General features: G+C 46.9%; 1 protein-coding gene across 5 annotated transcripts in view; it reads left to right on the forward strand.

The window, feature by feature from the left end:
• The window catches only part of LOC103749718 (nuclear pore complex protein Nup93-like), a 92,663-nt gene that overhangs the window by 51,316 nt on the left and 27,895 nt on the right, over positions 1 to 13,452 (forward strand). Inside the window, exon 4 of one of the 5 annotated variants that reach the window (XM_029555787.1) lies at positions 6,940 to 7,051. The exons of the other annotated variants lie outside the window; for them this stretch is intronic. Coding sequence (XP_029411647.1) covers positions 6,940 to 7,047 — 108 coding nt within the window. The 3' untranslated portion in view covers positions 7,048 to 7,051. The remainder of the gene's footprint in view (positions 1 to 6,939; positions 7,052 to 13,452) is intronic. 5 annotated transcript variants of the gene reach the window in all.

Here is a 13,452-nt window from a genome sequence, read left to right on the forward strand (position 1 = left end):
GTCTACATATTGAGTTCCAGGCCAGCTGGGGCTACAGGGAGATCCTGTCTCAAAAAGACCAAAATAAATAAATAAAATAAAAATGTTGTTTGAAGGCCAGGTGTGGTGGCATGCATCTCTAATTTAAGCAGACACAGGAGAATCTGGAAGACTAGCCTGCATAACAAGAAATTGTTTTTTTTTAATCTTTAAAAAAAAATTTTAAATTTATTTAATAACCACTTTTATTAGTAGAAGCGTTTCATTATAACAGCATTGACATAGTCAATAACAGTTTTCAGAGCAAAGATGCATCTTTTTCAAAATTGGCTCTAAATTTTTACGTTCACAGTGTTGAATTAGTACAGTTATACACTATTGTACTTAGTATAAACCCTATAAGACATAAAATTGAATGAGGTTTTAACCTTTAGAAAAGATCTCCATTTCATTTTAAAATACACTGTTTCATACGGAGAAACTTTTTTTGGGGGGTCTTTTTTGAGATAGGGTCTCCCTGTAGCCCCATCTGTCCTGGAACTAATGCATCTGACGCTTAAAAATTTGCACATGTGTCTCTAATCTCTATATATCTGATTATTACCAGTCACAGTTACTTTCTGAGCTCCTTGGTACCTGAGCATGGATGTAAAGTCATCAGGTAGATTTCAGTGGTAATGTTTCTCATATCTACTAATTAACATGAAGCAAAATTTTATGCTTCTTCCTCAAATACAACTCATTTTTTATTTATTGATTTTTTGTGTGTATTTCATAGATAACATCCCAAACAATCTTAATCCCTTTTTAAAATTCTATGAATTGTCATAAAGTTTGATGACTTGATAGGTTCTGACACAGTAGTTTTTGTTTTAAAGGAACACCAAAGCTTTGCTATTTACTGTCACCTTCCTCCCCGTGTGGTCAAAGGGGATAAATACGCAAGCATAAAACACTCTTTTCTCACCTTGATTTGATTGAACAAGAGAAGTCTGAAAATGTGGGTTGTAAGTGTGAGCTTTGTTGCTTGTGAACTAGGTGATGTTAATGTGGGACCATCACTGTTTCTTAAGTGGGCAGAAGTTTGAGAAAAGCTATATCATACAGCTTACTTGACTTTTAACCTTATATTGTGAATATTATTTGGGGGTTTTTTATGGTTTTTTTTTAATTTTTTTTTTTTATCTTTTTGAGACCTGTCTCTCTGTAGTCTTAACTGGCCTGGAACTCTCTTGGTAGACCAGTCTGGTCTTGTACTTACAGAGACCCCCACTGGATTAAAGGCATGCACCACCACACAGGTCAAGGAAATATTTTAAAGTATGATACAGATCATAGTATAGAGAGACAGTTCAGCATTGGGCCCTGTTGGTGGCACACACCTTTAATCCCAGCACTAGGGAGGCAGTGGCAGACGCTCTCTGTGAGTTCAAGGCTAGCCTGGTCTACGTAGTGAGTTCCAGGCCAGCTGGGGCTACAGGGAGACCCTGTCTCAAAAAGAACAAAACAAAACAAAAAACAAGGGCTAGAATTGGATGTGTGCAATACACAGATGCTTGGCAGGAAGTAGTCACCATATAAGTGTTACTATTAGTACATACCGATCACCCTTAATCCAGAAACATGAAACCCAGACTACTCAAAATCTGAAACTTTTTGTGTTGACATCATGCCAACAAGTAGAAAACTACTCACCTGACCTCATGGAACAGCCCAGCTAGAATGCAGCTGCACTGAAGATAGTCTCTAAAATTGCCTTAAGAAGTTCTCTAAGAAGTAGGATTCTAGGCCAAGCGTGTGGCATGTTCCTCTAATCCCAGTGCATCTTGTCCAAAAAGGATTCTCTGGGCTGTAACTTTATTGTCTGTAAAGGAGATCAAGAGAACTGGTATCTGAAGAAAAAAAATTTAAGGATATTTTGCTTTTATTTTTTTTGACTCTGTCCTTTTAGAGAGAGGCAAAAAATGTTTTTTTCTCCATTTAGAAGTTTTTGCGCTTCTGTTAGTATCTCAGAAATAGTTTGTTGAATCAGTTTGAATTCTGCCTCTGTCTCTTACTGTTTGGAAATCCTTACTCTGTTGAGTTAAATACTGTAGTCTCAGTTTTTCACCACTAAAATGCGTGGGAGGGGTATGGAGAGAGTAGTGTGGTCTTGTCTGTATTTCCATATTGTTGAAGGATTAACTATAATGTCTTTGAATTGCCTAGGGCAGTGTCAGGCCCTTAATTGCGTCCTGAATGGGAACTATTATGTGTAACAGAAAGCTGGAAACCAAAACCTATTCAAGGAGCCAGTAAAGTGTCTGTTCCAGGCCTTTGGCAGTGAGATACAAAAGGGAAAGTTAGGAGCAACCATCTTAACCCCCCAGGCCTGCTGGCATCTCTGACTGGGAGGAGAGTTGTTGGGCCTTCTCTGTGCAATGGCCTCTGGGTGGCAGGGAGCCAGCTCACACTTCTTACACCCCAGCCCGACTCCAGAGAACACACATTCTGGTAAATCATAAAAGCACCTCTTCATAGTGAGGACAGGTGGGGTAAGAAGAGCCTCACAGGAGAAATAGGGAGGGAGAAGTGCATTGTACTGGGTTTTTGATTTGGGTTGTTTTTTTTTTTGTTGGCGGGGGGGGGGGGGGCTTTTGGCTTTCGTTGCTTTGAGACTGTTCTCATTCTGAGGCTCTGGTCTTGAACTTGCAGCAATTCCCCCAAGTGCTGGGATTACGAGCTTGAGCCACCATACCTAGTCCTACCCAGATATTACATCTACCACCACCACCTCCTCCTCCTTTTTTTCATTTTCAGGTTTACTCTTTGTTGTTTGTTTTAAATGGTAAAATACATTATTCTTGTCTTTAATTTAGTAGTTCTGTTCCAGCCCCATGTTGCTGTTACCAGAACTGTTAAGAGCCAGAGCCTGGGGAGCTGGAGAGATGCCTCAGTGGTTAAGAGCACTGGCTGTTCTTGCAGAGGACCCAGGTTCAGTTCCCAGCACCCACTTGTTGGCTACCACCTGTCTTATTCCAGTTCCAGGGTATTTAATACCCTCTTCTGGTTTCCGCTGGCATTGCATGCACGTGGCACAATTATATGCATACAGGCAAAACACATAAAATAAATAAATAAAAAGAGGGCTGGAGATATGGCTCAGTGATTAAAAGCACTGGTTATTCTTGCACAGGACCCGAGTTCAGTTCCCAGCACCCACGTGGTGCCTAACACCTGCCTGTTATTCCAGTTCCAGGGAACTGATGCCCTCTTCTGGCCTCCACAGGCATTGCGTGCACGTGGCACAAGAGACTGGGCCCTGTAGGTTAGCCAGCCATAGCCAGCTATCCTCAGTAGGCCAGTTAAAGAAACAAGAGCCGGGTGTGGTGGTGCACGCCTTTTATCCCAGCACTTGGGAGGCAGAGGCAGGCGGATCTCAGTGAGCTCATGGCCAGCCTGGTCTACATAGTGAATTCCAGGACAGCTGGAGCTACAGGGAGACCCTGTCTCAAAAAGACCAAAAAAAAAAAAAAAAAAAAAAAAAAAAAAAAGAAAAGAAAAGAAACAAGTAAGAATGGAGGGCAGAAAATTTTATTTGCTGTAGCCATATTGGGAAGAGGAACAAAGAAGTCCAGTGACCAATGACTCCTCCCCAGTCTTTGTCCTGACCTGAGGTTTAGGATTAAATAGAGCAAGGCATAAGCATACCTAAACAGTCCTGGTCAAAGTGTGGGCTTGCCCATCGTTGTCTTGGCTCCAGTCTCTCCTGCAAGGTAGTTTGCAAGTTGTCAGAACTGTGTAGTGAAGTCTCTTTTGGGAGGACAAGTTTGCCCTCTGGCTGGCACCAGGCTTCAGTCCCCTCTTTCTCCATCATGGGATTCTTGGGGTGAGGGGGGATCTGATTTCTTGAAAATAAATAGTCTGATAGCCAAAGGGAGAGGCACAAGTAGCTTTAGAATATCTTCATTCCCGTGGGATTATTACATTACTTTTCCTTGATATGTGTGTTCATTGAAAGAAATTAACCATAGTAGTGCAAGCCTTTAATCCCAACACTCAGGACACAGAGGCAGGTGGATCTCTGTGAATTCAAGGCCAGCCTGGTCTACATAGTAAGTTCCAGGCCAGCTGAAGCTACAGGGAGACCCTATCTCAAAAAGACCAAAACAAAAAACAACCAAAACAAAAAACCACCACTAGGGGGCACACAGATCCCATCATTACTCTGTACTTGTTAGTGTTATTTTAAAGATTCTTTTCAAAAGATAGGCTGCTACTGTATTATTTTTTAAAATAAAATATGTGAGGCAAGGTGTTGTGGCCCATACCTTTAATCCCAGCACTCGGGAGGCAGAGGCAGGTGAATCTCTGTGAGTTCGAGACCAGCCTGATCTGCATAGTGAGTTCCCAAGCCAGCTGGAGCTAACGGAGACCGTGCCTCAAAAAGACCAAAAAAAAAAAAAAAAAAAAAAAAACAAAACACAGCACGTGGCACATAGCCCTGGGAATCTCTGTGAGATTGAGGCCAGCCTGGTCCACATAGGGAGACCCTGTCCAAAAAAATGTAACCCATTCTCATGTTTCTTTTTAGAAAAGAATAAAGGATAAAAATTCAGAACGTGTGTGTGTTTGTGTGTGTGTGTTTGTGTGTGTGTGTTTGTGTGTGTGTGTGTATAACTGGCCTCCATATCTGTGGTTCTATATCTAGGAATCATCTAAGTACTGAATAAACATATTCTAGAATAAAAATTGTGTCTCAGCTGTGCGTGGTGGCACATATCTGTAAGCCCAGTACTTAGGATGCTGAGACAGGAACATTGTAAGTTTAGGGCATCCTGGGCTAGAGACATGGGAAGACTGTCTCAAAGGGGAAAGGGTGTACTGAATATACAGATTTTCTTGTCATTATTGTCTAAATAATATGGTATATAAATTATTACACAGCACTTAACATTGTGTTAGTAACCTAGAGGTGGTTTAAACCATGCATAGGCTACGTGCAAGTACTGTGTCATTTAGTATAAGGGACTTGTGATATCCTGGAAAGGAGTCTGGAGCCAGTCTCCACTGGATACTGAAAGATGTTTCATGGGCTATTTAGGCTATAAAGAATCCGTTTTTGAGGTACATAATTACTAATGGTCTTTGTTCATATGTGGGTCTTATCTAAAAATCTGACTCTAATGTACAAATGCTTCATTTAGTTTATTGAGCTTTTTAAAACAGCTTTCCAGTAAGTATTTTAAAAGACAAGTATTTTAATTTTCCCTAAATAATATTTGTCTTTCTTACTGCTTTTTTTGAAATTGAGAGCTATGTTTCATGCTGAATATTATTTTGCTTTTAAGTGAATATGTCTGATTATTGCTTTGCATTTATGTTGCATAATAAGAGAGATAAGAGAATGTAGGCACAGTTTAAAGCATATAATGTGCTGATCATTTTACTACAAAAGATGAGGGAAGCACAGAAGGAGAGGAGGCAGAATATCGGACTTAACCCAGTGCAGCCCCCTTGCCCTTAGTCAAGAAAGAAAAGTTAGGCCTTGTCAAGTACTGGTTTCCCCTTCCCACATCTACCCGTTGTTTCACTCGGCTTCCTATAGCAACAGAACCTGATCTTTGCCTACCCATTGTTCAGAGCATCAATCCATGATAGCAATTGCATTGCTTTATGTATAAACTGTGGACTAGAACTGCTAATTTTTTTAGCCATTGAAGACCTTAAAGAATTCAGGGCTTCATGAGAAGGCCTATAATCCCAGCACTTGGAAGGCAGGAGCAGGAACATTAGGAGTTCAGTCCTCTTCAGCCACATAGTTGAGCTAGAGGCTGCACAGTGATACTGTATCTCAAGAACAAATAATTCATAATAAAGATTTGCTGACTTTTGAATTGAAGGACATAAAAAAGGTACAATAAAATCTTCATTGGTATTTAGCTGGCTCTTCTGTGGTAGCTAGAAGTGGGCATGTGGTAACTAGGCTACCCCCTTCCAAAAGGACTGTTGCTTTCCTAGCTTTGTGTGCTCTGGGCCTAGGGAAGCTACCACATTATTAAATTGTGACTACAGCCTCACCTCATTGCCCTATTATCAATATAGATAGCAGTCTTTGTGTTGAATCCTCAGCTGCCCCCGACTGCCCTGGAAGGTCTTGAGGGAACTGTTTGCTGCCTGATGGTTGCTGGTTGCTCGCTGCCCATTCAGTGTGCCATTCAGCTTGGAGTATGATAGCAGGTGCAGGGGATCATTGGCAGGTATATAAGGGATCTTGAGACTCTATGAAGATTAGTAGTATCTTACTCAAATTCCCTGGAACTCACTGTGTACACCAGGCTGAACTTGAACTCAACAGAGATCCCCTGCCTCTGCCTCCCGAGTGCTGAACACCAAATTCTTTTAAAAGGAAAGAATAGCAAAAACATTCTGAAAAGAAAAAAGCAGATCATTTTAGGCATTCATGTTATGGATAGTGGGCTTGACATGCATGTACCATGCCTTTCAGAATATAGGTGGATCTGACATGTAGCATAATTTGGATTCTTCCATATTATAACTAAGACCTTGATTTTCATTTATGAACATGTAATATTCGTATTAATTTTTTCTTGCTCCTTTTTGGCCCCCAAACCTCAAGCTATGGAAAAGTAGCTTCACCCTTGTGTGAAAGGCACGGCGTTGCCCTGGAAGCCCAGTCTTCATGTTTGCCTGTGTATATCTTGTTACTTCTTTCTCCAGACCTCATCTCAAGCACATAAGGAGAGTGAACAGTGGTGAGGCAGTCACCCTGGGCCACCTTTCCTTAATGTCACCAGCCTCCAGACCTCTACCTGAACCTCTCCAGCCAGTAGGCAGCTTTGAAACGCCCCAGAGCCCCTCCTAAGCCTTGGACCACCTGAATATAAAGCTTTTTTGAAACAGGAAAAACAAAAATTAAGAATAGAAGTCTAATCTTGGAATTGTTTCTGTCCATACTAGCTATGGTTTTCTTCATTTTGGATGGTTTGGGAAACCAATCAAGAGCTGTTACAGGAGAAAAAACAATACATAAGCCAAACAGCAGTGAAAACCCCAGAAAACGCATGACTAGATGAGTGGCATTTAAATTCTGGTTTTATCCCAAAATGCTTTCTACACTTACATTTTGGAGCGGGGCTGCAGGGTTCATCAACGCTGGTGTGCTGGGAGTGAAGTTGGTGGGTGATGAACTACAGTCCCCTGAGCCCATTGCTGGGCTGAGGATCAACCCAGAAAGTGGGTGGGGCAATGGGGGGAGCACATTGGCGCTTCCCATAGACCAGTTCTCTGCCATTAGGTCTGCCAAGGTCAGCAGGTGACGTCGTACCTGCAAATCCCAGTTGGGTTTTGCTGCCACTAGCAGGTTGGCCTGTTGGTACAGTTAGGCCAGCTGTGGCTGCTGAGGACAATGGATTCCTCAGAATGACACGGCCAGCAGGCTGCTGCTTCCTGTTCAGTAATGCACAGGTGGGCTGAGAGGGAGCCCCGGTATGGTTGAAAGCTGCGGTAGACCCCCAAACTGCCTGTGCCAGCAACCTGGTGGAAACAAGTTCAGAGGCACGTCGAGAGTGCAAGAGGACAGCCTGCGAAGGTGGCGTGGTGTCGATGGACTCAAAATCCATGGGAGGATGAGATGGTGTTATTGCCACCATGGAGGGCAGTGCTGGCACCAGGCCAGGGTCAACCCTCAGACCAGAAGCACTGGCAGAAGACATGCTCTGCCTCTGCCCATCGGTGGTCCCGGGTGTGCGCAGATTGTTCCCAAAAGGGTTGGGGCAGGGGACCGTGAGTGCAGGAGTGCCAGTGGGCACTGTGGCACAGCTGTGGCCAAACGCAAAGGGCATTGAGCTTTCTGGAGGTGATCTGAGAATAACTGCCTCCGAAGGGGGCGTGGTATCCATGTCCATCACTGCAGGCTCCGAAGATGGCTCCCAGCTCATGTCTTCACAGACATGGGCTTCTGTGGTAGAAGAGACTGTGGGAGCATTCCTGGGGGTAGGGGCTATGGCAGCAGTGGGAAAAGGCAGAGAAGGGGGATCGATGCACATTGGGGTTGGGGATTCCATCTTGGTGGAGAGAGCCAGAAGGGAAAGTCGAAGGAGAAATGGGGACTGTGGGTGCACTAGGTGTTAGGGAAGGCAGAGGCACACACAGAATTGGGGGCCCAGCAGCCTAGAGGCAGAAATAGCTGGGCTGGAAACCACGTAGTTATTGGAAAGTGGCAGAAAGCCCACATGCCCTGCAGCAGGTTGAGGGATAGGCAGGGCAGGCTGAGGAAGTGCAGGTTGCTACCACCTGGGTTTTAGGCTGTGAGACACCCACTTTATCATCTACGCTTTGCATGGCTTGACCCTTCATGGTCATCATGCTGTCCAGTTCTTTTCCTTTGTCAATGCGTGGAATCTTGGGAGGTGGGGGCATGTCACCTCCATCCCTCTGTAGTTGTGGCCCTGGGGGTGGCGGCAGCAGCTCTAGAGTAGACGCTTTTCTCTTGTAGGTCCTCTTTAGCGCAGGTACAGGTGGAGCAGCACAGGTTCCTGGTGCACTAATCTGAGGCTTCTCGCCCTGCCCCTCCTTCTGTGACTTCTGGCATCCTTCAGAGCCTAGGCGGTTACTTAGCTCTAGTTCTTCCTTGGGAAAGGTCTCCCGAAGTGTGGAACAGCTGGTTGAAGCTGGGTCAGGGCATCCTGGTGCAACCACACCACACTGTCCGAGAGAGAGGATGCCTCCTGTACGATGGTAAGAACTGGGGATCCTAAGGCCATGGGATATCTTCCTGGGAGACATCAAGGAAGTCATCCTCTGAGGCTGTCCATTTCCTTCTTGAGGCCCATAAGGTGGCCTCACGGAAACCATGTTCACTTTGGCCCCCAAGGTCATAGATGATGTTTGCACATGGCTGCTGAATGTGCTCCTTTTCTTCTCCTCTTGACCTTCTGTCCCCATCGGCCGCCTCCGGTCCTCCTCCTCCTCGATCTCATCTCTTCCTTTTCCCACTCCTCCTCGATCTCATCTTCTTCTCCTTCTCCCCCTCCTCCTCTATCTCCATCTTCTGTTCCTTGTCCCCCTCCTCCTCTATCTCCATCTTCTCCTTGTCCCCCTCCTCCTCTATTTCCATCTTCTCCTCCTTGTCCCCCTCCTCCTCTATATCCATCTTCTCCTCCTCTTCCCTCTTGGCCTTTTTAGAAGGAGGAGGAAGGTGACCAGATGTCAAGGGCTGTAGAGCCGGAACCATCCTCACTGGTGGAGTAGTAGGGAGAGTGGTCTTGCGCCCTGAAAGAGGGACCACGGTGGTTCTTACAGGCTGGAACATCCCAAAGATATATTGCCTCCCGGGGCTGCTGCAGAGGCCAGGCGGCCACGGGAACAATGCGGGTCCAGTCTCTATACAGATGGATTTCCCCTGGTAGGAGCAACCCGGCAAGGCCAGCCAGGCAGGGGCAGCTGACAGGCCGTAAGATGTGGGGGAGGATAATCGGGATGGAGCTAGAGGCTAGGCAGGCAGCCACGCCACGTCGCCCTGAAAAGTCCTCGTTTAGGGAGATAACTGAGCAAATCGGGGATGGGGAGAACAGCGAAAGGAAAAATGAGCGATGGGGAGAACAGCAAAAGGAAAAATGAGCGGCTTGTGGCTACTCTGTATCCAGGCAAGCCCTGGTGTTTGTGACGTCATGCTGGAACTTGTGATGTATGGGGCCCGTGCGTTTGAGTGGGGGAGGGGTGGCTCAGGAGCCAGCAAACAGCAAAGGAAGCTCCACAGCTCTGCTGGTGAAGCCCCGTTCACTTCCTGGCGCCCGCACTTCTGCTGCTCCTGCAACACAGCATTAGATGGGCCACTATTTTGGATTCACCAGAGCTCCTGAGTTGCCTGGACCATGGGCGGAATTGGACTGAAAGCCCGAATGGTCAGGGAAGTCAGATCCTCCCAGGCTTCCCGGGACTTCTGTAGGTCTCTGTGTAGCACTGAATCAGGGCCGCCTGGTAACCCTGGCTGGGATTAAGGGCGTGTACCACAACACCCAGCCCATGTATTTATTTATTTATTATTTTTATCTTATGTGTATGAGTACATTGCCTGCATGTATGTGTTTTGTATGTATATGTTTGCAACTGTGTTGTGCAAAACCCGTGGAGGCCAGAAAAGGGCATCAGATCCCCTGGAACTCCATGGAGTTAGAGATGGTTGTTAACTGCCATGTGGCGCTGGTGTGCTGGGAGTGAAGTTGGTGGGTGATGAACTACAGTCCCCTGAGCCCATTGCTGGGCTGAGGATCAACCCAGAAAGTGGGTGGGGCAATGGGGGGAGCACATTGGCGCTTCCCATAGACCAGTTCTCTGCCATTAGGTCTGCCAAGGTCAGCAGGTGACGTCGTACCTGCAAATCCCAGTTGGGTTTTGCTGCCACTAGCAGGTTGGCCTGTTGGTACAGTTAGGCCAGCTGTGGCTGCTGAGGACAATGGATTCCTCAGAATGACACGGCCAGCAGGCTGCTGCTTCCTGTTCAGTAATGCACAGGTGGGCTGAGAGGGAGCCCCGGTATGGTTGAAAGCTGCGGTAGACCCCCAAACTGCCTGTGCCAGCAACCTGGTGGAAACAAGTTCAGAGGCACGTCGAGAGTGCAAGAGGACAGCCTGCGAAGGTGGCGTGGTGTCGATGGACTCAAAATCCATGGGAGGATGAGATGGTGTTATTGCCACCATGGAGGGCAGTGCTGGCACCAGGCCAGGGTCAACCCTCAGACCAGAAGCACTGGCAGAAGACATGCTCTGCCTCTGCCCATCGGTGGTCCCGGGTGTGCGCAGATTGTTCCCAAAAGGGTTGGGGCAGGGGACCGTGAGTGCAGGAGTGCCAGTGGGCACTGTGGCACAGCTGTGGCCAAACGCAAAGGGCATTGAGCTTTCTGGAGGTGATCTGAGAATAACTGCCTCCGAAGGGGGCGTGGTATCCATGTCCATCACTGCAGGCTCCGAAGATGGCTCCCAGCTCATGTCTTCACAGACATGGGCTTCTGTGGTAGAAGAGACTGTGGGAGCATTCCTGGGGGTAGGGGCTATGGCAGCAGTGGGAAAAGGCAGAGAAGGGGGATCGATGCACATTGGGGTTGGGGATTCAGTCTTGCTGGAGAGAGCCAGAAGGGAAAGTCGAAGGAGAAATGGGGACTGTGGGTGCACTAGGTGTTAGGGAAGGCAGAGGCACACACAGAATTGGAGAGAGGATGCCTCCTGTAGGACGGTTAGAACTGCCGATGGTAAGGCCATGGGATATCTTCCTGGGAGACTTCTGAGGATGTCCATTTCCTTCTTGAGGCCCATAAGGTGGCCTCACGGAACCCATGTTCACTTTGGCCCCCAAGGTCATTGATGTTTGCACATGGCTGCTGAATGTGCTCCTTTTCTTCTCCTCTTGACCTTCTGTCCCCATCGGCCGCCTCCGGTCCTCCTCCTCCTCGATCTCATCTCTTCCTTTTCCTCCTCCTCCTCGATCTCATCTTCTTCTCCTTGTCCCCCTCCTCCTCTATATCCATTTCCTCCTCTTTGTCCCCCTCCTCCTGTATATCCATCTTTTCCTCTTTGTCCCCCTCCTCCTCTATGTCCATCTTTTCCTCCTTGTCCCCCTCCTCCTCTATATCCATCTTCTCCTCCTCTTCCCTCTTGGCCTTTTTAGGAGGAGGAGGAAGGTGACCAGATGTCAAGGGCTGTAGAGCCGGAACCATCCTCACTGGTGGGGTAGTAGGGAGAGTGGTCTTGCGCCCTGAAAGAGGGACCCCCGTGGTTCTTAAAGGCCGGAACATCCCAAAGGTATATTGCCTCCTGGGGCTGCTGCAGAGGCCAGGCGGCCACGGGAACAATGCGGGTCCAGTCTCTATATAGATGGGTTTCCCCTGGCAGGAGCAACCCGGCAAGGCCAGCCAGGCAGGGGCAGCTGACAGGCCATAAGATGTGGGGGCGGATAATCGGGATGGAGCTGGAGGCTAGGCAAGCAGCCATGCCATGTCGCCCTGAAAACGTCCTCGTTTAGGGAGATTATTGAGCAAATCAGGGATGGGGAGAACACCAAAAGGAAAAATGAGCAGCTTGCAGCTACTCTGTATCCAGGCAAGCCCTGGTTCTTATGATGTCATACTGGAACTTGTGATGTATGGGGCCCGTGCGTTTGAGTGGGGGAGGAGTGGCTCAGCCCCAGCTGTCCTCCAACTCACTATGTAGACCAGGCTGGCCTCGAACGCACAAAATCCGCCTGCCTCTGTGTAATGAATGTAATAGAAACATAGCAAATATCATAGAACTTAGAATATAGAAATAGAAATCCAATCTGTAAAAACTAAAGTGATTGAAACCACGAACTATGTGACAGCTGTGGTTGACAAGATAAGCTGAACTAGGAAGCATGAGCCTTAACTGAGTGAAACAGAATGTATGTGTGAGTGTGATAAGTAACCCAAGAGCAGTCACCATGTCTAAGACACCAGCTGAACTCACTGACGTCAAGACAATGACAGACTGACAGTAAAAAGCATATAAAAAGCCAGAGACTCGGGCAGTTCACCGATGCTTGGCAACTCCCGAGACCAAGACAGACCGTCAGTCCATCTGGCCACATCCCGACATTCTTACCCGAGACATCGAGACACCGAGACTCTGCCTGAGACCTGCCACGACTGCACGTGATCATCAGGACCTGCAGCTGAGCAACTTCTGCCTGGAGAGAGCAACGATCATGGCGGACACTGAGAGCCTCCACATGGAGCACCTAAGGACTGGGATGTTGGGCTCTGGCCCTGAGGTACTCCCTAAGATCTAGGAGCTCTGAACATTGGTTCAGTTCTTCCTGCTTCTCCCCTTGAGTGTTTGTGTTGTTTGTGAATGTATTTTGGGCTTGTTGTGTGAAATATATTGTACTTGCAACCTCTCACTCGTGTGAAATCTCTTCTGTCTATATGCGCCCGTCCTTGCTCTCCCGAGCAGCAATATTGGACAGTTCTGACCCTCAGGACTGATCCAAATCCACCTCAGGACACTGGAGCAGGGGCAGAAAGCTAAGCACTCATATCTTTGAGCAGGCACAGAAAGTACAACAGGACTAAATATCTGGCAAAGCTTAAGAACCCTCAAAGCCCACACCCAGTGACGTGCTTTCTTCAGCAAGGCCACACCCTCCAAGACCTCCTAAAACAGCACCACCAACTGGGGACTAAATGTCCAAATACTTGGCGCTTATGGGAGATGTTCTCATTCAAATGAACATATTCCATTCCCTAACCTCCATAAGCTTGTGACAATATAAAATGCAAAATGCGAAAATAAAAATGCTGGACATAGTGGCACACCTCCTGTACTCAGGAGGCAGGCAGATCTCTGTGAGTTTAAAGCCAGTCTGATCTACTTAGGGAGCTCCCAGTCAGGGCTACATAATATGACCTTGTCTCAAAAAAAAAAAAAAAAAAAAAAAAAAAAAAAAAAAAAAACAAAAAAA

This window comes from Nannospalax galili, unplaced genomic scaffold (genome assembly GCF_000622305.1).
Source record: "Nannospalax galili isolate Female #2095 unplaced genomic scaffold, S.galili_v1.0 scaffold1786, whole genome shotgun sequence".
In the NCBI taxonomy this organism is placed as follows: domain Eukaryota; kingdom Metazoa; phylum Chordata; class Mammalia; order Rodentia; family Spalacidae; genus Nannospalax; species Nannospalax galili.